General features: G+C 43.6%; 1 protein-coding gene across 3 annotated transcripts in view; it reads left to right on the top strand.

The window, feature by feature from the left end:
- LOC143283035 (mitogen-activated protein kinase kinase kinase 3-like) overlaps positions 1 to 10,248 on the top strand; it is a 26,230-nt gene extending 15,982 nt beyond the window's left edge. For 2 of the 3 annotated variants that reach the window (XM_076589038.1, XM_076589036.1), the window contains exons 9-11: positions 1,213 to 1,344; positions 5,457 to 5,534; positions 6,600 to 7,038. In XM_076589038.1, the coding sequence (XP_076445153.1) occupies positions 1,213 to 1,344; positions 5,457 to 5,534; positions 6,600 to 6,665 (276 nt within the window). In that variant the 3' untranslated portion in view covers positions 6,666 to 7,038. Of the gene's footprint in view, positions 1 to 1,212; positions 1,345 to 5,456; positions 5,535 to 6,599 lie in introns of all 3 variants that reach the window. The other variant, XM_076589037.1, reaches the window with a different exon arrangement.
- The last annotated feature ends 13,083 nt before the right edge of the window (positions 10,249 to 23,331 follow it).

Genomic DNA, 23,331 nt, shown 5'->3' with positions numbered 1-23,331 from the left:
CCCTCCCCACTCCCTCTGTTGTTCCCCCCACCCTCCCCTCTCTTCTCACCGCGACCCCCACCCCCACACCCCCATCACCACTCACATCTCTCTCCCTCCCTGTCCCTTGTTCCTCCCCCTGCCCTCCCCCCCACACCCCCCACCACCACCACATTCCTTTCCACCTCCTACCTCCCTGCCTCCACTCCTTCTTTTATTCACTCTAAAAGTCACACATTATTGTCTGAGTTACATGTTCATGTGAACGTTTACGATGATGGAATATACCGAACTTCCATTACAGACATTATAATCTGAATTACATGTTCATGTGTATGTTTACGGTGGCAGAATAAACCCACCTTCCATCACAGACATTATAGTCTGAATTACATGTTCATGTGAATGTTTGTGATGATAGAATATACCGAACTTCCATCAAAGACATTATATTATACAGAACTTCCATCACAGACATTATAGTCTGAATTGCATGTTCATGTGAACGTTTGTGATGATAGAATAAACTGAACTTCCATTACAGACATTATAGTTTGAATGACATGTTCATGTGAATGTTTATGATGATAGAATATGCTGAACTTCCATTACAGACATTATAGTCTGAATAACATATTCTTGTCAATGTTTACGATGACAGAATATACTGAACTTCCATCACAGACATTATAGTCTGAATTACATGTTCATGTGAACGTTTGCGATGATAGAATATACTGAACTTCCTTCACAGACAATATAGTCTAAATTACATGTTCATGTGAATGTTTGCGATGATAGAATATACCGAACTTCCATCACAGACATTATAGTCTGAATTACATGTTCATGTGAATGTTTACAATGATAGAATATATTGCACTTCCATTACAGACATTATAGTCTGAATTACATGTTCATGTGAACGTTTGCTATAATAGAATATACCGAACTTCCATTACAGACATTATAGTCTGAATTACATGTTCATGTGAACGTTTACGATGATAGAATATACTGAATTTCTATTACAGACATTACAGTCTGAATTACATATTCGTGTGAACGTTTTAGATGATGAAATATACTGAACTTCCATTCTGGGGGGAAAGGGGTTGCTATTGCTCTCACACACACACACATATGAATTTCTCTTACTGAGATAACAAAGTACTCCGTATTCTGCAACATGACGCAGTAGTCATCCAAAGGTGATGTGTTCCTCCTCCCCAGCTGTGTCGAAACGAGTCGCTGAGCCTCAGAAGTGACAGCTGGGGGCTGGCGTGTCTTGTCCACGAGATGCTGACTGGCACACCGCCCTGGCACCACCTGAGGCACGACAACCAGCAGCACGTGTGGAAACAGGTGAGCTTTGTCGTCACCTTTCTGTTCACCAGGTAGGTTACAGACTAAGGAAACAGGTGAGCTCTGCCACCTTTCAGTTCACCAGGTAGGTTACAGACTAAGGAAACAGGTGAGCTCTGCCACCTTTCAGTTCACCAGGTAGGTTACAATTGAGGAAACAGGTGAGCTCTGCCACCTTTCAGTTCATAAGATAGGTGACAGACTGAGGAAACAGGTGAGCTCTGCCACCTTTCAGTTCACCGGGCAGGTTACAGACTGAGGAAACATGTGAGTTCTGCCACCTTTCCATTCACCAGGTAGGTTACAGACTGAGGAAACTGGTGAGCTTTGTCGTCACCTTTCAGTTCACCAGGTAGGTTACAGACTGAGGAAACAGGTGAGCTCTGTTGCCACCTTTCAGTTCACCAGGCAGGTTACAGACTGAGGAAACAGGTGAGCTCTGCCACCTTTCAGTTCACCAGGTAGGTTACAGACTGAGGAAACAGGTGAGCTCTGTTGCCACCTTTCAGTTCACCAGGCAGGTTACAGACTGAGGAAACAGGTGAGCTCTGGCACCTTTCAGTTCACCAGGCAGGTTACAGACTGAGGAAACAGGTGAGCTCTGCCACTTTTAAGTTCACCAGGTAGGTTACAGACTAAGGAAACAGGTGAGCTCTGCCACCTTTCAGTTCCTAAGATAGGTTACAGACTGAGGAAACAGGTGAGGTCTGGCACCTTTCTGTTCACGAGGTAGGTTACAGACTGAGGAAACAGGTGAGCTTTGTCGTCACCTTTCAGTTCACCAGGTAGGTTACAGACTGAGGAAACAGGTGAGCTCTGCCACCTTTCAGTTCACCAGGTAGGCTACAGACTGAGGAAACAGGTGAGCTCTGCCACTTTTAAGTTCACCAGGCAGGTTACAGACTGAGGAAACAGCTGAGCTCTGCCACCTTTCAGTTCACCAGGCAGGTTACAGACTGAGGAAACAGGTGAGCTTTGTCGTCACCTTTCAGTTCACCAGGCAGGTTACAGACTGAGGAAACAGGTGAGCTCTGCCACCTTTCAGTTCACCAGGCAGGTTACAGACTGAGGAAACAGGTGAGCTCTGCCACTTTTAAGTTCACCAGGCAGGTTACAGACTGAGGAAACAGGTGAGCTCTGCCACCTTTCAGTTCACCAGGCAGGTTACAGACTGAGGAAACAGGTGAGCTCTGCCACTTTTAAGTTCACCAGGCAGGTTACAGACTGAGGAAACAGGTGAGCTCTGCCACCTTTCAGTTCACCAGGCAGGTTACAGACTGAGGAAACAGGTGAGCTCTGCCACCTTTCAGTTCACCAGGCAGGTTACAGACTGAGGAAACAGGTGAGCTCTGCCACCTTTCAGTTCACCAGGCAGGTTACAGATTGAGGAAACAGGTGAGCTCTGCCACTTTTAAGTTCACCAGGCAGGTTACAGACTGAGGAAACAGGTGAGCTCTGCCACCTTTCAGTTCACCAGGCAGGTTACAGATTGAGGAAACAGGTGAGCTCTGCCACTTTTAAGTTCACCAGGCAGGTTACAGATTGAGGAAACAGGTGAGCTCTGCCACTTTTAAGTTCACCAGGTAGGTTACAGACTGAGGAAACAGGTGAGCTCTGCCACCTTTCAGTTCACCAGGCAGGTTACAGACTGAGGAAACAGGTGAGCTCTGCCACCTTTCAGTTCACCAGGCAGGTTACAGACTGAGGAAACAGGTGAGCTCTGCCACCTTTCAGTTCACCAGGCAGGTTACAGACTGAGGAAACAGGTGAGCTCTGCCACCTTTCTGTTCACCAGGTAGGTTACAGACTGAGGAAACAGGTGAGGTCTGTCACCTTTCAGTTCACCAGGTAGGTTACAGACTGAGGAAACAGGTGAGCTCTGCCACCTTTCAGTTCACCAGGTAGGTTACAGACTGAGGAAACAGGTGAGCTCTGCCACCTTTCAGTTCACCAGGTAGGTTACAGACTGAGGAAACAGGTGAGCTCTGCCACTTTTAAGTTCACCAGGCAGGTTACAGACTGAGGAAACAGGTGAGCTCTGGCACCTTTCAGTTCACCAGGTAGGTTACAGACTGAGGAAACAGGTGAGCTCTGCCACCTTTCAGTTCACCAGGTAGGTTACAGACTGAGGAAACAGGTGAGCTCTGGCACCTTTCAGTTCACCAGGTAGGTTACAGACTGAGGAAACAGGTGCGCTCTGGCACCTTTCAGTTCACCAGGTAGGTTACAGACTGAGGAAACTGGTAAGCTTTGTTGTCACCTCTTTTCACCAGGGGCAGTATTCAAGAGAACATTGTGCCTGAGGGTAAATGTGTACCTGCGGGTAATCTGCCTGAGGCAAGGCAAACTGACCGAGGGTAAGCAATATCCAGTATTCATGAACACAAGAGTCCACCTGCGTGTCTACAAATCTGAAGGCAATTTACCTGTACTACCTGCCAAGGGTGACTGCCCACGAAGCAAAGGTAAATATGGCAGATCCTTTTGCAGCATTTTTCTTTCTTTCTTTTAAAAGGGAAAACGGGCGTACTTTATGGATAGCACGTGTTTTGCGAACTCTCTTGACAATGTTCCAAGCTGTGGTGCGATGAGAAGTGAAACTGAGAGCATGTGCAGATGGGAATCGTCGGGATTTAAAAAAAAAAGATGATGGGTTAGCTGTCTGAGTGAACTGCGTGTGTCTTGAATAGGAAGATGACTTATCATTCAAGGTAAACTGTACCCACGGGTCCCAACCATGTCAAAGATAACTTGCCTGAAGGCAAAATGAATTTTGTCTTGAATATGGCCCCAGGTGGTTTAACTTACAGACTGAGGTACAGGTTATAAATGTCTGTGCCTTATCATATTTACAGATTTTCACTGCCGTGTTTACAGGAAGAGTAACGGTTGTGTCCATGCACTGTCATGTTTACAGATTCACTGTTATGTTTACAGATCGAGGAACAGTCATGTCTGTGCATTGTCATGTTTACAGGTTCACTGTCAAGTTTACAGTTTCAGGAAGTCATGTCTGTACACTGTCATGTTTACAGAACAGTTATATTGGTGCACTGTCATGTTTACAGATTGAGAAAGTCATGTCTGTGCACTGTCATGTTTACAGATTGAGGAACAGTTATGTCTGTGCACTGTCATGTTTGCAGAACAGCAATATCACTGCACTGTCATGCTTACAGATTCACTGTCATGTTTGCATAACAGTTGTGTTTATGCATTGTCATGTTTACAGATTGAGAAACAGTTATATGTGTGCACTGTCATGTTTACAGATTGAGGAACAGTCATGTCAGTGCACTGTCATGCTTACAGATTCACTGTCATGTTTGCATAACAGTTGTGTTTATGCATTGCCATGTTTACAGATTGAGAAACAGGTATGTTTGTGCACTGTCATGTTTACAGATTGAGGAACAGTTTTGTCTGTGCACTGTCATGTTTACAGATTGAGGAACAGTTTTGTCTGTGCACTGCCAAATTTACAGAACACTATATGACTGCACTGTCATGTTTACAGATTCACTGTCATGTTTACAGATTCAGGAACAGTTCTGTCTGTGCACTGTCATGTTTACAGATTGAGAAGCAGTTATGTGTGTGAACTGTTATGTTTACAGATTGAGGAACAGTTATATCTGTGTCATGTTTACAGATTGAGGAACAGTTATATCTGTGCACTGTCCTGTTTACAGATCGAGGAACAGTTATATCTGTGCACTGTCATGTTTACAGATTGAGAAACAGTTATGTCTGTGCACTGTCATGTTTACAGATTGAGAAACAGTTTTGTTTGTGCACTGTCATGTTTACAGATTAAGGAACAGTTTTGTCTGTGCACTGCCATATTTGCCGAACAGCTATATCTGTGCATTATCATGTTTACAGATTCACTGTCATGTTTGCATGAAAGTCATGTCTGTGCACTGTCATTTTTACAGGACAGTTATGCATGTGCACTGTCATGTTTACAGTCATTGCCATGTCATGTTTACGGATTGAGGAACAGTTATGTTTGTACACTATCATGTTTACAGAACAGTTATGCCTGTGCACTGTCATGTTTACAGAGTCACTGCCATGTCATGTTTACAGATTCACTGTCATGTTTACAGATTCAGGAACAGACTCCTCCTGATGTGTCCACACATCTACCTGACTGTGTTCATCACCTTACACACACCTGTCTCCAGGTGGGGGGATTTACTTTGTTGATGTTATTGGTGTGTGTGTGTGTGTGTGTGTGTGTGTGTGTGGATTGGGGGCATTTCCTGTCTCTGTGGCTGCCTTCACCAACACTCCATCTCGCTCCCTACGATCGGCTTTGGATCCACTCAGTTTACGCATACCCAGATTCAAACATTCGACTGTTGACCGCCGTTCTTTCTCGGTCTCTGGACCTTGCAGTTGGAATGAACTTCCTCTTTTGATTTGTCAAGTCTCTGCACTCAGCTCTTTCAAGTCTGGCCTTAAAACCCACCTCTTCCAAAAAATAGCCTCCCTTCCCTGCCTCTTCCTTGTCTTCAGTTTCTCCAGTGAATGTCTGGTGTGAAAGCGCTTTGATTTGTCTTTGTACAAGATTCAGCGCTATATAAATACCGTTATTATTATTATTATTTTCTCAGTTAGAAAATACTTTTCTTTTTTATATTAGTTGATTTTGACAAAGTGCATTCCAGAAAAGAAAAGGTCGTATGACAGACTCTTACTCGGAAGACAAATGCACATGTATTAATCTGGCAGTGTGTGAGGGATTTGGAATGAGCAGGCGTAATCCACTTAGTGGGCAAGGACTGAAGATTTAGCAGAAAAAATATAAAAAAGATGAAAAAAATGCATTCACTTTCACACGTGTGTATGTATGTACATGATTGTATGTATGTATGTGTGTGTGTATGTATGTGTGTGTGTGCATTCACATCCACACATGTGTATGCATGTATATGTATGTAAGTATGTATGTGCGTGTATGTATGTGTGTGTGTGTATGATGCATGCATACATGTCTGTCTGTCAGTATGTATGTGTGTGTGTGTGTTTGTGTGAAAGCATGTATGTCTATATGTATGTATGTATGTGTGTGTGTGTGTGTGTGTGTGTGAAAGCATGTATATCTATATGTATGTGAGTGCGTGTGCGTGTGTGTGTATAGATCAGTAAAGACATCGGTGGTGACATTTTCCAACCCACTTTTTTTTTTTTTACGAGATGACTTTGGTGGATGCTTCAGTGACTTCTCTTTGCTCTCATGGTTTCAGGAATCTCAAGAGTCACGGCTGTCAGTCATGGAAATGATGGACCACCTCCATGCTCATCTTGACTGACCGGGAGGTGTGTCGGGCAATACTGTACAATCATCGTCGATCCACAACTTTTTCAAAATGAAAGTAGAAACTTTTCCTTTCCGACAGTGTAGCTCAAGGACATGATTAGAGAAATCTTTGGTTGAAATCAAACGCCAAATCAACTTTGCTCATTTGAAATTAATCACTGCTTCTCCCCATTCTTCTCGCTCTGAAGTCCACAGTAAAATCCTCATTTGCATTTCTAAAAAAAAAAATTTATTATATCATCTCCCATGTTGCCATATTAACATCATAGTTTGTTGACTTATGTTTCTGTTTGACGTCAACATCTACCTCAGGCGATTTGTCGCATCTGGACAGCTATTCCTGGAATGTGGGGGGAGGTGGGCAGGGGGAGGGGGGGGGGTAGTGGGGGGGGTCAGTTTATTACAGACTGAATGGGTACAGAGATTGATGACATTAATTTAGAGGTTTATGACATTTTAATTGGGGACAAATTCTGACATTAACTGGTAATAGGTTCATGACATATTAATTGGGGACAGATTCATGACGTATCACTAGGGATAGATATGACATAAGTCATACATGTAAAAATGTTACATGTCTGTCTGAGAGTGTATATGTGCGTGCCAGAAATCTGTTTAAATGACACAGGAAATGAATGATGAACTCCCCATGGCTTTACCCAGGTAGGCAGCCTATTATGCAAATGGCACTGTGTTTGAAAAGCTCTTTGAGCATGGTCTCCTACTGAGGATAGGTATCCATATCTTTCAGTCATGAAGGCCTATGCGTTTGTGGGATAGGAGACCCAGTTAAGTGTTCAGAATGGATTTCTTTCCCACTTACATGTGGACATTGGATTCTTTCAGTTTGGCCAGTTTGATTCCGTTCATGTGGGCAGCTCCTTTTAGAAAAAAAATCTTCTTTAAAACATTTTTTTTATTATAGTACATTAGAAGAAAGAGAAACACCAATAGGTGCTGGGGAGGACCCAGAGAAGCACTGTCTCCACCCGCCCTTGGAACAATCCTGCACCACCCTTGGAGGCCTACACTGTGTTCACGATGGGTGCAGGCACGCACAGGACACTCCATATAGTACATTATAGATTAAGGTTGTGGCTGTGTCAAGTATGGAATTGGCTGTCTGTGAGTCTTTGGCACCAAACAATACTACCTTTGATCCAATCCCAGCTACAAACTCATCTGTTCTGTGAGGCATTTTTTGTGATTTTTTTTCTCCGCTGTTTATTTGAGCAGTTTTCTGCTCATGTGTGTGTGTGTGTGTGTGTGTGTGGTTGAGTGTGGTTACTCATTTCCAGGTGTGGCTTTGTGTGAAGGGGCGAATGCTAGTGCACTGAGTTTGAATTTACTACACAAATGCCATTATTATCATCATTATTAATATTATTATTATCAAAATTTATTATTATGTTTATTCTTATCATTACAGATTTGTCACTGAATATACGATGCTGTGATGAATGTGATGATGATCACAGCTGGTGCAGCCATAATTTTTTCAAGAATTTTGTTTTTAATTGGAACTGTTGTAGCTGTACAGCGCTTTGAGGCACTATACAAATGAACTTATTATTATTATATTATTAATGTGGAATGTTAACCTTATGTGTGGAAATGCCTTGTCTTCCAGAGTGTAAGCTTCATAGCATCTTTACTTCCAAAAGTTATCAAGACATACCTGTTTTCTTTTCCTTAGATTTGACGGGAAAATTATGACGAGCGCCATAGCCGAATGGTTAAAGCGTTGGACTTTCGATCTGAGAGTCCCGGGTTCGAATCACAGTGACGGCGCCTGGTGGGTAAAGGGTGGAGATTTTTACGATCTCCCAGGTCAACATATGTGCAGACCTGCTAGTGCCTGAACCCCCTTCGTGTGTATATGCAAGCAGAAGATCAAATACGCACGTTAAAGATCCTGTAATCCATGTCAGCATTCGGTGGGTTATGGAAACAAGAACATACCCAGCATGCACACCCCCGAAAACGGAGTATGGCTGCCTACATGGCGGGGTAAAAACGGTCATACACGTAAAAGCCCACTCGTGTGCATACGAGTGAACACAGAAGAAGAAGAAGAAGACGGGAAAATTAAAGTCACAGTGTGACTGGTGTAACTGATTGTTGAAGAGGAATGTTTCGTGTTGCTGTGTCATCTGAGCTTTTCTAAGGTGTGCATCAACAGAAGTGCATTGTTGCACTGGGCTCCAGGTTGCATGATATAAGTGGGGGAGGCGTCGGGTTGGCGTTGTTGAGAGGGCCAGAAATAGAGGGCCCAGAGTGTCCGCGAATCGATTTCGATCGCGCCTTAATTTTAGCCCGATATCCCAATCGAACCATACAATTATGTGACCTGGTTCGAGACAAAATTTGACAAAAAACAAGAACGCCAGAGAATCGACAGACAGACAGAAAATACGAAAAAAAACTTAGCCGTATGGAGAGCACAGGACAGGAGTCATAATGGCTGCCGGAAAAAGAGGGCGCTAGCCAGCGGGACAAAGGGGAGGTTACCTACTTCCGGGAGGTTATCGGCCGTAGTTTCATTTTCTCCGCATAGGCGGATAGTAGTTTGCACAGGCAGGAATGTCAGACCCCTGCTGGAGTCTGCACTAGTTGGGTCACGGTTAAGTATGTGTAATTAAAATAAATTTTATATTTGTCCGGAATCAAGTTAAACGTTTTTTTGTCAGTGCAAATTTTGTGCATACTTTCTGTATTCTGTAGTCTTTTACTCTTTTTTTTCTTTCTCCTTTCTGTTTCTCCCTTGCCATCTCTCTCTTTCTTCTGTCATTTTCTATTTCTCTCACTGGCTTGTGTGTGTGTGTGTGTGTGTGTGTGTGTGTGTGTGTGCATGTGTGCAAGCATTTCTGTAGCACTCTGAACTGATCGCAGTGATGGCTTTTGATACGTATGTACAGGTCCCAAATTTATGGGTGCAATTTCTTTTCAAAATTTGTTTGAATTGTTTGTGTTTGGTCAGTGCCTTTTCAGAATGTGTGTGTGTGTGTGTGTGTGTGTGTGTGTGTGTGTGTGTGTGTGTGTGTTTATCTACCTGTCTTTATAAGACACCTAGAGTCCTATTTAGAGAATAAGCACAATATGAAATGAGATCATTAATACTGTTATTATCATTATAATTATTAATGTTATTGTTCTTATTGTTGCTGTTGTTGTTATTGACTAACTCTTGGAGGCAGCATTTGGCAACTTCACAAATGGAACATTCTGCACTGCATCGCCTCACAGCAGTTGCCACACATGTTGGGTCAGTGCCTTTTCAGAATGCATAGGCGTTATTCTAATACCATTTAGAATCAAATTTGGTTATTTTAATGTTTCGGTTTGGTAAAGGGCACCTGGTGATAATTGTGATGTGGTCAGCCATTGCTGTGCTAAGTTTTTATTCCCATTCATTTTAAAGTCGTTACTATTGTTTTCTGTGCAGTGTGTGCAGTTCCATTGTTGATGATGCTACTTCTGTTTTCTGTGCAGTACATGTGATGCAAGATTAATTGTCTGAATGTAACTTTGGGCACTGTGAAAGAGTGAACATAGAATACACCATTCTGTGGACAAAACAAAAAGCGTTTCATCATTCTGGATTCATTATAGCGTGTGTACGTTCGTGTGATTGCTTGGGTTCACATGCACAGTGGTCTCCTCTTGAATCCTGTGTGGTGATCTTGCCTGTTTAAACATGTCTAGAACTTTTTATTCCTCTCCCAGTAGTACTATACCTTTTTTCTGACTGGAAATTCAGATGTACTAATGGCTGTTTCTCCTGTCCTTTGTGAAAAAGAGATCCAGCCACAGAGAAAATGACTGTATGAAACAGGGTCGGACGAACAACATGAACTGCTTCCCAGGAAAATATATGTAATGATGTTTGTGTCTGCTTCTGGAATGGAAAGTGAAAAAATCCTTGCAGGTATCAATCAATCAATCAATCAATAACACTTTATTAATCCACATGGAAATTAACTCGTGCAATTACAGGCTTGTTGTAAACATCCAAAAGACACTAAAAAACACGAGCCTGCAAAAAACACTGTGTTGCCACCGAGTGCAGCGCCACCCCCTTCTGTATCTGATCATAGAAACCTTGCATACACTTGCCATTAAACAGCATGAACAAAGGTGCTGATCCTAATGGGAATCATAATATATCCTCATCTTCAAATGCACACATGCATGCACACGCGTGTGTGTGTGCACACACAGAGATGCCAACACATTAAAGGAGGGAATGAAGTGAAAGAGAGAATCAGGGGGGAGAGAGAGAGTGTGTGTGTTTGTGCATGTATGTGTGTGAGTGAAATTAAAACATGAGAATTGAAACTGGCAATAAACTTCGTTAATGTTCCTTGGCTGGAATAAGCACACACACATGTACACACATAGGAACACGCACGCACACACACACACATAACCTTCCCTCCATGCTCCCCCAAACCTTCCCCCTACCCCCCCCCCCCCCCCCCGCACACACACACGCCTTCACCTCAACCCATCAACACGTTCGCCACGTAAGTTATAGGGACAAAATAAATACTGCTTGCACAGCAAAGAAGAAGAAGGAGGAGGAAAAAAAGAGAGAGATGGAAATCATCGATATATACTGCCTACTATTTGCTCATAGTAATTACATGAAATAGAAGACGTACTACCAAGGTTGCGACGGGCTGACATTTGTGTCACATTCGATCTTCTGCACTACTGCCTACAGATTACACACGTAATGCTTGCACTGCAAAAACACGTCTATTGATAGCGGTCGCAACGACAGAGGAAGGAAGGGGGTTGGAGGAGGGTGAAGGCTCACTCAGTCTGGCTCCGCGACTTAATTCAGGATGATTATCTCTCAGTATCTCTCAACCAGTTGGTATGACTGTTGTAACTGATCGTGAGCACAATGCCAATCCGTTTCATATTTGTATTTGTTACATCAAAAACCCTTGACTGCCGGGGGAAAAAAACTGTCGAAAGTGGCGCCAGTTTGAAGTCATAAATCAATAATATTCAGATCAACCAGAACAAAAACTGAGAAAACGGTCTGGAGGTATACCACTCTGGATCAAATAAATATGGGAATTTTCAGCCTTCCGGAGTCATTTCCCTTCTTTTGATGATGTCATCAGTGATGTCACTATGGAAGGGTGTACTGTGTCTCGCAGTACCCCCCCCCCCCCCCCCCCCCCCCCCGCCTCCTCCCTATCCCCTTCTCGAAAGGGTTTCTTGAAATAAACATTGTCTTTGGTCTTAACATATAGGTGGTGTCGTGCTTTAAGTGGATCAGAACGGTCACGACTGGCACATCCCAAAGTGATTCAGCCACGGTACCTACGTGCTGGGTCCCCTCTGGTGTGTGGCCTCATGGCGACCAAATATTCACAGCTAGCTCTGTGGACTGATGGTGCCATGAGACCGTATTACGGCGGAGCAGGTCAAATTCGCCTATTCCCGATTTGCCTATCCCCTATGGTGCAGTCAATCTCCATGGCTTCTTGCTAGTTTGACTCTTTGTTCTGTCTCGCTTTCCCGCGTTCATAGAGGAAGAACCGTCACGAACCTTCGCTTCGCAGACGACACCGATGGTTTGGCAGTTATACTGAGCAAGAACCCATCCAGCTTGTTAAAAGACTGAATGAAACAACATGATATGGTGCCGGCGAAAACTCAGTGCCAAAAAAGACCCAGGTTGATTGCCGCCAGCCACAACACCACCACCACTGCTGATATTAACTGTCCTGGGACAGAAGCTAAGAACTGTTCAACAGTTCAGCTACCTGGGATTCGTCATCAACAAGAATTCATTCCGTTGAAATGAGATGTTATCGCAAGATACGGAACAACAGATACACTGATCACATCACTAATGAACAATTCCAAGTGCCAGTGTGCAAAATTAGTTAACGCATTGGACCTTATTACGAAGATCTGATGGCATCAGTTTAGAAAAGAAAGCTAAGCTGGTAATCTGATGGCCTTGTTAAAACAGTCCTGCAAGGAACTGTGGAGGGAGGGAGACGGGGAGGGGAGGGGGTTGGGGCACCAAAAAAAGCAAACAAAAAATAAACCCGATGGACTGACTTCATTCGTGGGCTGCAACTCCCACGTTCGCTCATATGTACACGAGTGGGCTTTTACGTGTATGGCCGTTTGTACACTGCCATGAAGGTAGTCATACTCCGCTATCGGGGGTGTGCATGCTGGGTATATTCTTCATGTGTTTCCATAACCCACTGAACGCTGACATGGATTACAGGATCTTTAACGTGCGTATTTGATCTTCTGTAAAGGGGGTTCAGGCACAAGCAGGTCTGCACATATGTTGACCTGGGAGATCGGAAAAATCTCCACCCCTTACCCACCAGGCGCCGTTACCGAAATTCGAACCTGGGACCCTCAGATTGAAAGTCCAACTCTTTAACCACTCGGGCCTGTCAATGGACTGACAACATTGCAGATTGGACAGAAACCCACTTTCACTGGCACAGGCATTTAGTCCCAATGACTCTTCACAGAGCTGTGGAAGAAGAATAAAAAGGCAAAAATCTATACCACACCATCATCATCATCATGGCCTGGCTTCGCTGACGAAGATCTAGGAAGGGCGTTGTCCACGTCTGATGCAGGCACGCTCATGGCTGACAAGGCCAATGCGGGAAAAGCAGAGTCGGCCGCAGCGGTTGCAAGGGAAAGTCTGGTCTGGGTTCGCGGCTGCAGCGTCGTGGTTCTTCCTCCTTCTGCGTTTGTCCTCAAGGCTGGCCCTGCGGTTGTTTTCGAAGGAGGAGACAGCTTGGTGGATGGTGCGTCGCCAGGTCTCTCGATCAGCGGCTACTGCGGACCACTGGCGATGGTCAATGTGACAGGCACCGAGAGCTTTCTTCAAGGAGTCTTTGTATCTCTTCTTGGGTGCTCCTCTGTCACGGTGGCCAGTGGACAGTTCGCCATACAACGCGATCTTGGGCAGGCGGTGGTCCTCCATCCTGGACACGTGCCCTGCCCAACGTAGCTGGGTCTTTAGCAGCACTGCCTCGATGCTGATAGTCTTTGCCTTCTCCAGGACCTCGACATTTGTGATGTAGTCACTCCAGTGGATGCTGAGGATGGTGCGAAGGCAGCGCTGGTGAAAGCGATCAAGCAGTCGTATGTGGTGCCGGTAGGTGACCCAGGTTTCGGAGCCATACAACAGGGTGGGCAGTACAACAGCTCTGTACACGCTGATCTTTGTGTCTTTCTTCAGGTGTTTGTTGTTCCACACTCTCTTGTACAGCCTGCCGAATGCGCTGTTTGCCTTTGCAAGTCTGTTGTCGATCTCCTTGTCGATCTTGACGTCAGACGAGATGGTGCAGCCTAGGTAGCTGAACTGGTGGACCGACTTCAGCTCTGTCTCACCGATGTTGATGTGAGGAGCGTGGAATTCTTCCCGTGGGGCAGGCTGGTGGAGAACTTCCGTCTTTTTCATACTGACTTCTAGGCCGAAGAGCTGCGCAGCCTCTGCGAAGCAGGACGTTATACGCTGCAGGGCCGCTTCTGTATGGGCGACGAGGGCAGCATCGTCGGCAAACAGAAGCTCTCTGATGAGTTGCTCCAGTGTCTTGGTATACCACACCACCAACGAAGAATTTGGCTCGTATGATTTTTCTCCGGGGTAAATTTTAAGAACGGCAATTTTAGCCTCTGTCCAAGCTACCCATGACAGATTAAGCACGCACACGTTTCATACACGCGTACGTGTACACATACAAAAATGCACAAGCTCACACACACACAACGAAATGGGTGTATAGAAATGAACGTACACTCTTTTGCACACACGCGCACGAACAAGTGAAGTTCTGTTTACGTTGTGGGAGGGAGTGAATTTGTAAACCAGAATCTGATGATAGATTTTTTAATTACCGTTCGTGTGTCTGAAGAGATTTCAAGTATCAGGGGTCTTGTGTCAATCGATGGTGCTTGGGTTGTCGCCCCTGACACATGCGGTTTGAATGAGAACAGATGTTCTACTGTGTTCGTGAACTAGAGATACTCGATCGTTTGATTTCATTTCCAGGATCGGGTTGCTTACACATTAACGTGCTCCGATAGCGGTCACTAGTAATATAATTTATTACACCAGGCATATTAGAAAAAGAACAAGCATTAGCAAGTCCACTCCATTTTTTTTCTCCCAATATATACATATTTGCACATTGCATGGTGTCAGTGTGCGCATTTTATTTTAAAATTCATTTTTCAGTCTTTTTTAAAATGTCATTTCCTATGTTGATGTTTTACACAAACCTGTCGTGGGTTTTCAGGACTCTCTCCCTTTCTCAGGCTGTTGGGTTTATACTAAGATCAGACATCTGCTATTTTTCTCAGCAAATGTAGTGTCGCGTACTATTCCGATGGATCAGTCCGCACGCTTTGACATCCTGAAACCTACACTGCGCAGGGAAAGTCGATTCCCCAAGATCGTTTGACGTGTCAGAAATCACGAACGTTTCCGGCGTGAGAACTACACTGAACGGCCGGGAAAAAAAGAAGAAAAAAAAGGAAGAAGTTTGTCACATGGAAGAAAGCGTGCGTTGTGAGGGTATGCTAATACGAAAATAACACTGAAAAAAATGTCGCAACTTTTCTATTTTCATTTGAAAAATCAGTGCGGCCATTACAATTGAGGAATACAAACTTGTGAGTGATTCATTATAGTTTTGTCACTGTTGTTTGATAAAACTGTATTACTCTCCTTTTGTTTTGGACAACATTTTGAGCATGAGCGCCGAAATCAGCGTGGCTTTAACCAGTGCATTCTTTTTCACACACACAAAAAAAGTACCACCATCTTTGACTGATGTGGTAGATTACAATGTGCATGCCATTCAGTTTTATTGTTTGCTTTACGACTGTCTGAATTTTGGACTCTTTGCATGTGTTCTGGCCTTTTTTCTTTCTTTTTTAAATCCTGCTAAATCGTTGTGTTGTTTTCGGTGGTCAGATTTCGTCAAAATATGCATGATTGCGTTAAAAAAAAATCGACCTGCGAAATCGTTGTTTTCGATGCTCAAGATTCCTCAATGAATGCATGATTGCGTTTAAAAAAAAATCGACATAATGTTTCAGCATGCAAACGACGTGCTGACAGTCACAGGCATAGTTTCCTTTCATACGAGAAGCGCGGGGAGGTGTGATCTTTGTCGCTAAAATTAATGGGGAACGAGCGATGACGTCATGAAACTAGGATTGTCAGAGTTATTTCCCTTCGTTCCGGTCAGATTCAACAGCACTTTTGTTGGTTCGACGGCCCGACTTGCTCGAACATCTCGTGCTCTTGATCGATTAACAAGTGTAAAATAGAAAAGCAAAGGACAATAGGAAGAACGTAGACAAGCTTGATCTTGCGGCAAGATGTCCATACATGATGAACTTAGCTTTGTGAATGGCTTCGACCAGTACGATTCAGTTGAGTCCGTGTGGTTGTGTCTGCGTGTGTCACTTTCGCTATTGTGTGTGTGTGTGTGTTTCTTCTTCGATTTTACGCCTGTCTACTAAGACGGAAAAAAAGTACGCGCGCACGCACATTCTGTTAGTCAGTGTTCTGTCAGTGTGTGTGCTTGTATGCACTGATCTCAACAAAATTTAGATCAGTGGCTTGTGAGCGTGTGCTTGTTTCTGAGTGGTGTGTCAATGTGTCTAGTGTGTTTGTGCTTTGAAAGCAGTGTTTACACCAGGAATACTGACGAGGTTGAACTCACTGATCTAATTTTTTAAATTTTTTTATTAGTGGTTTGAACCGAACTGCGTCTTGATGTCAACGAAGAATGCGTATGGTGACTAAAATGCTTACCGAATCGCTGTCGACACGAAGTGAGCAACCATCAATGTGTTTTGAACCAATCCAAACCCACGACGTAAGAGCAGACGACCAGATGCGCGCGCAGCCCCGCAACAATTTTCCGTAGTTTTTCAGTCGAAATGCCTGGATCTACTACCCGTGAATAAAGTATTGGCACATATTTTTTTCTTGCACACAAGTCACCACTTTGGCATTTTCCCCTTGGCACAGTTATCAATCACCGGAGGACAAAAATACTGACTCGGACATCTAGGCTACTGTCACCGAGAGAGACGCAACAGTTGTGACCCATGATGTGTGTGGCTGATCTCTTAAATTTCAGCACTCATATCCATGCAGTATTTACGGTGTGTGTGTGTGTGTGTGTGTGTGTGTGTGTGTGTGTGTGTGTGTGTGTGTGTGTGTGTGTGTGCGTGTATGCGTGTATGCGTGTGTGTGTGTGTGTGTGATGGGAAGCGCACAGGGAGATGCACGGTTGACAGTGGTTGATCGCAGACACTGAGCAGGTGACAAGCTTACTTGTGTCAGATATGGCTGCAGCCTTCCCTTGCAACGTTGGAAAAAGCTACGTGTTTCTCTGTCTGCCCCACTGTGCTGTATGTGGTCTGTCCACAGCAGTGCTTTCCTTGGTATTTTGATCTTTTTTTTTCTTTTTTTTTGTATTCTGCCTTGTCTGTCTGTCTCTTTCTCTCTTTCTGTATCTTCTTCCCGTCTAATTCTCAGCTTCTCTGTCTGTCTGTCTGTCAGTCTGTTTCTCTCTCTCTCTCTCTCTCTCTCTCTCTCTCTCTTCCTCTCTCTCTCTCTCCCTCTCTCTCTCTCCCTCTCTCTCAATGCCTATGTCTCACAGTCTCTGTCTCTCTCGTGTCTGTATCTGTCTCTCTCTCTGAACTCAGATGGCACCAGCTGATGGCGTTATTATACACAGTCTGCTGTAGTATCTATATATAACATAGAGAGACAGGATTGCATTAATTTCTCTAATTAGGTTTCTATAAAGTTTAAAAGAAGAAGAGAGGGACATGGATATTAAAATAAATGGCTTGTATGCAATATGTAATAAATAACTAGTCAGTTTCAAACAACTAGAGAAAAGTCTTGAATAAAAAGAAAAAAAAAGAAAAAAACCAAAATTATATGAACGTCTTGAACGGGAAACACGTTTTTCAGTAACTTCCCAAGGTAAATAATGCCCAGTCTGTACAAAGCATAGTCACGTTGAACACGTTCAGCTGATATGAGGAATGGAAAGTAGAGAAATCTGAGCGCAAAGACACTATTTACAAAAGAAGGGGAAAAAAACGATCACTGCAATCAGATAGGCGTACACTTCAACAGACGAACACCTCAACAGCTGGTGCATAAACTCACTTACTCGACGAAACACATACACTCTGGTTCTGCTGGCAACAAGGACTCCGATTCCATTTGGACAGATAAGGTAGCAAACTAAGGGAAAACCCATACGAAATCCTGCTTCGGACCGAACCGAGAAAAGTATGATTTCGGAAAAAAAGCAAACAAACAACAATCCCTAAAAATGATCCAATGGTTAAGGAGTTGAACAACCCAATCTTGCAGGACTACTTTGAAAGTAAACAACAGGCCGAAATGTGATCATCATTGGATTGTTCAGTGGGCGAAGCTGGTCCGGGCTGAACAAGCGATTTGAGCAGGGCTAAGTTTGATAAGCGTTGAAGATTTTCCTGTGTCAACGCTAGTTCCATAGACTTGGAAACATTTTCTAAACGCTACGCAAACTAGGCGCTCAGCTAAGTTCATTTGTACAACCAACCCCATGGTGTAGTCCTCCTATTGCCCAGCGGTATATTTACCAGTAAAGCTGTAACCATATCTGACATATTAAGCTTGTCAGGTGCTGCCTGCGACCTGTGCTACCAACTACTGCCAACCGTGCAATACCACCACCACCCCACCCCCTTCCCCTATCCGACCGCTTCTCTCTCTCTCTCTCTCTCTCTCTCACGAAAGCTCTCATCAGCACACAAAGTCGAGAGGTCGAACTAAATTTAGTTCTCTCCTTCTTGTCTCAAGCTCTACCTCCTTCCCGCCCTCCTTCCCCCCATCTCTCTCTCTCTTTCCCTTGCACTTACACGCACAAACACACACACACACACACGCATGCATGCATGCATGCACACGGAAACACGCACAAATACACACACAAACATACTCGCGTGCGGTAAGATAGTTTGTATCATTTGGTCATACTTTTTTGAAATGCAAACCTGGGTAAGGAAAGAGGTGGATTTTCGCCTAAATCACGATTGTAGACAGACCTTAAACAAAAGAACGAATGATCGAAACGTACTCACTCCCTCACTCACATGAACACGCGCATAGGTATATTCACTCACGCGCTCGCGCAGACACACACACACACACACACACACACGTCAGTGTGGGAGATTCGAAATTGAATACTTACGCCATTTTTTCCTTGTCTACTGAAGATATGAATCCTTGAGTATGAAATATATTCCCCTCTGTTATTATAGATTCCCTTCAAATTTTAAGGTCCAGTATCTGTGCTCAAATTTGTCGGATAGTAGAATTATTGAATCAGGAGTTTGATTACGTAATGCTTAAAGATCGTATCTGTATAATTGCAGTGTTACCTCCAGCAATTTCGTAAAACAAAAACAACAACACACATACACACACAAGCACACACACACACACACACACACACACACACACACACACACACACACACACACACACACATATATATATATATATATTGTGCGTACTTGAATACCAGATCACCTTGAATGCCCCATGGTTGCCATATTGTTCACATGGGTCTATGGCCTGTAAAAACTGAATAAATATTTTTGTTTTTTGTATTATGTATTTTTGTACACACACACACACACACACACACACACACACACACACACACACTGGCACACACAGAGTTCAATACTTTCTGATAAACGACATGTTTAACATGTATTGAACTGTTGTTCACCCAGGCAGGGCATGTGTGGGTGAAAGGTGTGTGCATGCACGTGATGGTGCCATTTCAGTCATACGCGTACTTGTGCATGAGCGAATGTGTGCATGAGTGAAAACAACAACAACAAAACCCAACATAACACACACACACACACACACACACACACACACATATATATATATATATATATATATATATATATATATATATGTGTGTGTGTGTGTGTGTGTGTGTGTGTGTGTGTTGTTCAATTTTAAACGGCGACAACATTAAAAAGACCGTCCGCCACCCAAACGAGACCATCCTCGAAAAGAAGAAGAAATACGAAGGTGTTACCGGAGATTAGAAAAGAGAGATAAACCACTCGCGGCAGGCCCCTTCTTACTGTCTATAACAGTGCTGAAGCCGTTTTGGGGCACACACGCAGTGCGGAAGGGTGGGGGTAAATCACCCTCTCCTTCCCCACCTGAAGGAAACTGGTCGGTTTTGACGGTTCAGCTGCAGTAAAGCGAAAGTTAAGTTACGCCTGGAATTTCCCACGTGTAGTAAGATTCGCTGTATACAATGAAAACGGATTCATTTTTGCTTTTTGCTTTGGTTTTTAGCACGTTTGCATCTGCTTGAATATAGATAATATAAAAAGAAAATAAAGCAGCTCCCCCCACCACCAACTCCCCCCCATCCCCCCCCCCAGCGCAATGTTGCACATGAGAGAGACAGTTATAAATTATTGAACTGCGTTTTCGTAACGCTACTTTTTCTTCACACTTTCTGGTTTACATCACCATTTCTTCAACAACAACAAAAATATATATATATATCAAAACATAAAACACATATTCAGCTCTGTCTCTCTTCTAACATCTGTCTATACATACATACATACATGAATACATATATACATAATTTCATATAGATCTATCAGTATGTAAATCTAAATCTATCTATATGTACATAATCATATATATAATTCATATATATACGAACGCTTCATGTTGCCCGAGCAGACCGTTGTATTGTGCTCTATCTCTCTCTCTAAGTCTCTGTCTCTGTCTCTCTCTCTCGGGAGTTTTACATGGCTGTTAAAAGCATCTACGATTCTGTACTTGTATGTGTTCGTGACAAAGGTATTTATTCAGACTTTTTTCAGTGTCCAAGAGGGGTTAAACAATGTTGTATGCCAAGCACACAGCTGTTTTCCTTTTTCATCGGTGAATTGGCAGTGGAGTTATCAAAGAAGGGGAGACATGGAATACAAATGATACCTGGCGCAACAGATTTGCTCTTAATGCTATTTGCTGATGATGTTGTTCTCTTGTCTGACACACCCATAGGGTTACAAAATTAATTAAATGCCCTTAAGCAAGAAACAGACAGACTACAACAAACAGTGAATCTCGATAAGACCAATATTATAGTTTTCCGCAATGGAGGTCATCTTTCGACTCGTGAAAAATGGTGCTGTGGTGATAGGGAAATAAAAGTAACCAATACATATAAATATTTAGGAATGTTATTCACAACAAAATTGAGTTTGACATCTGCGTGGGATGAAGCAAACAGAAAAGGGAAAAAAGGTGTAATCCAAATTATAAAATCACTCAGGAGACTGCGTTCGACTGACGCTTTCCTTTCGTTTGGGCGGGGCAAAGGCAGCTCATGAATAATGAATGCGTGTCGCGGCGCAGGCTGCCTGGCTTCAGCAATTTCTGCAAGTGGTTTATCTCTCTTTTCTAATCTCCGGTGTTACCTAGTGAGTAATGGGCGTAAGGCAGCAATTCAAAACCACTGCTGGGGTCGCTTCAGCCACAGACACCTGCGCAGTGTGAACAGGTGCATTGTCCTGCTCCAGAGAAATACGCCCCTGCCCAAAACGGTCTTCCCAGGCACTTTTCCTTTGATGCTTTCTTTTGGTTGGGGTATTTCTGAGGGGTGGGTAGTGTTCATCTATGATGGTGTGGCTCTTTTTGAGGTACTATGCTGCATTGTATTGTATCGTATCGTATCGTATTGTATTGTATATCGTATCGTATCGTATCGTATCGTATTGTATTGTATTGCGTTACCTTTTGTCACAAGAGGTTTTTCTGTGTGAAAATCGGGTTGCTTTTCTTGGAGAGCGCGTCGCCACAATACAGCACAACCCCCCCCCCACCCCACCCCCACACATATATGTATATATATATATATTTTTTTTTTTTTAAATTAAAAAAAAGATTTTTAATATTTTTTTTAATTATGATTATTATCATTTTTAAATTAGATCTCTCTTTTTTTTTTACATTATATTTTGTTCTGTCTGCAAGTGTATTTCACTTGCAGTCCAAAAGGGGTTTCTACACAATTCTGCCAGGAGCAACCCTTCTGCTGCAGTGTGTTCTTTAACGTGCCCTAAGTGCATGTTGCACACGGGACCTCGGTTTTGTCGTCTCATCCGAAAGAGTAGGAGCCAGGCCACCACTCAACGTCTATCGGAGTGAGTAAGTAAAACTCCTGTCCGTATATGGGAACCGAACGAAAGGACACTGAACTCCTACTCGGGCGCATTGTCATTGGCCACCGCTCCACTGTTTGAGGGGGAGTCATTAGCCCCACAGTGGACAGTCTTTATTTATTTTGGAGGAGAGTCGGGGGTTCCATTAGCCCCACAGACAGTCTTTATTTATTTTGGAGGAGAGTGGGGGGTTCCATTAGCCCCACAGACAGTCTTTATTTATTTTGGAGGAGAGTGGGGGTTCCATTAGCCCCACAGAAAGTCTTTATTTATTTTGGAGGAGAGTGGGGGCGGGGGGGTGTTGTTCCATTAACCCCACAGACAGTCTTTATTTATTTTGGAGGAGAGTGGGGGCGGGGGGGTGTTGTTCCATTAACCCCACAGACAGTCTTTATTTATTTTGGAGGAGAGTGGGGGGTTCATTAGCTCCACAGACAGTCTTTATTTATTTTGGAGGAGAGTGGGGGGTTCCATTAGCCCCACAGAAAGTCTTTATTCATTTTGGAGGAGAGTGGGGGGTTCCATTAGCTCCACAGACAGTCTTTATTTATTTTGGAGGAGAGTGGGGGGTTCCATTAGCCCTACAGACAGTCTTTATTTTGGAGGAGAGTGGGGGGTTCCATTAACCCCACAGAAAGTCTTTCTTTATTTTGGAGGAGAGTGGGGGGTTCCATTAGCCCCACAGACAGCCTTTCTTTATTTTGGAGGAGAGTGGGGGTTCCATTAGCCCCACAGACAGTCTTTCTTTATTTTGGAGGAGAGTGGGAGGTTCATTAGCCCCACAGACAGTCTTTATTTATTTTGGAGGAGAGTGGGGGGTTCCATTAACCCCACAGAAAGTCTTTATTTATTTTGGAGGAGAGTGGGGGGTTCCATTAACCCCACAGACAGTCTTTCTTTATTTTGGAGGAGAGTGGGGGGTTCATTAGCTCCACAGACAGTCTTTATTTATTTTGGAGGAGAGTGGGGGCTTCCATTAACCCCACAGACAGTCTTTATTTATTTTGGAGGAGAGTGGGGGGTTCATTAGCTCCACAGACAGTCTTTATTTATTTTGGAGGAGAGTGGGGGCTTCCATTAACCCCTCAGAAAGTCTGATTATTTTGGAGGAGAGTGGGGGTTCCATTAACCCCACAGACAGTCTTTATTCATTTTGGAGGAGAGTGGGGGGTTCCATTAGCCCCACAGAAAGTCTTTATTCATTTTGGAGGAGAGTGGGGGGTTCCATTAGCCCCACAGACAGTCTTTATTTATTTTGGATAAGAGTGGGGGGTTCCAACCTATTTCCCCACTTTCCTTATTTCTGTTTCCTTTTTTTTTGTTTTTGTTACCTTTAG

This window comes from Babylonia areolata, chromosome 6, assembly GCF_041734735.1.
Source record: "Babylonia areolata isolate BAREFJ2019XMU chromosome 6, ASM4173473v1, whole genome shotgun sequence".
In the NCBI taxonomy this organism is placed as follows: domain Eukaryota; kingdom Metazoa; phylum Mollusca; class Gastropoda; order Neogastropoda; family Buccinidae; genus Babylonia; species Babylonia areolata.
This window is presented reverse-complemented; position numbering and strand designations above follow the sequence as displayed.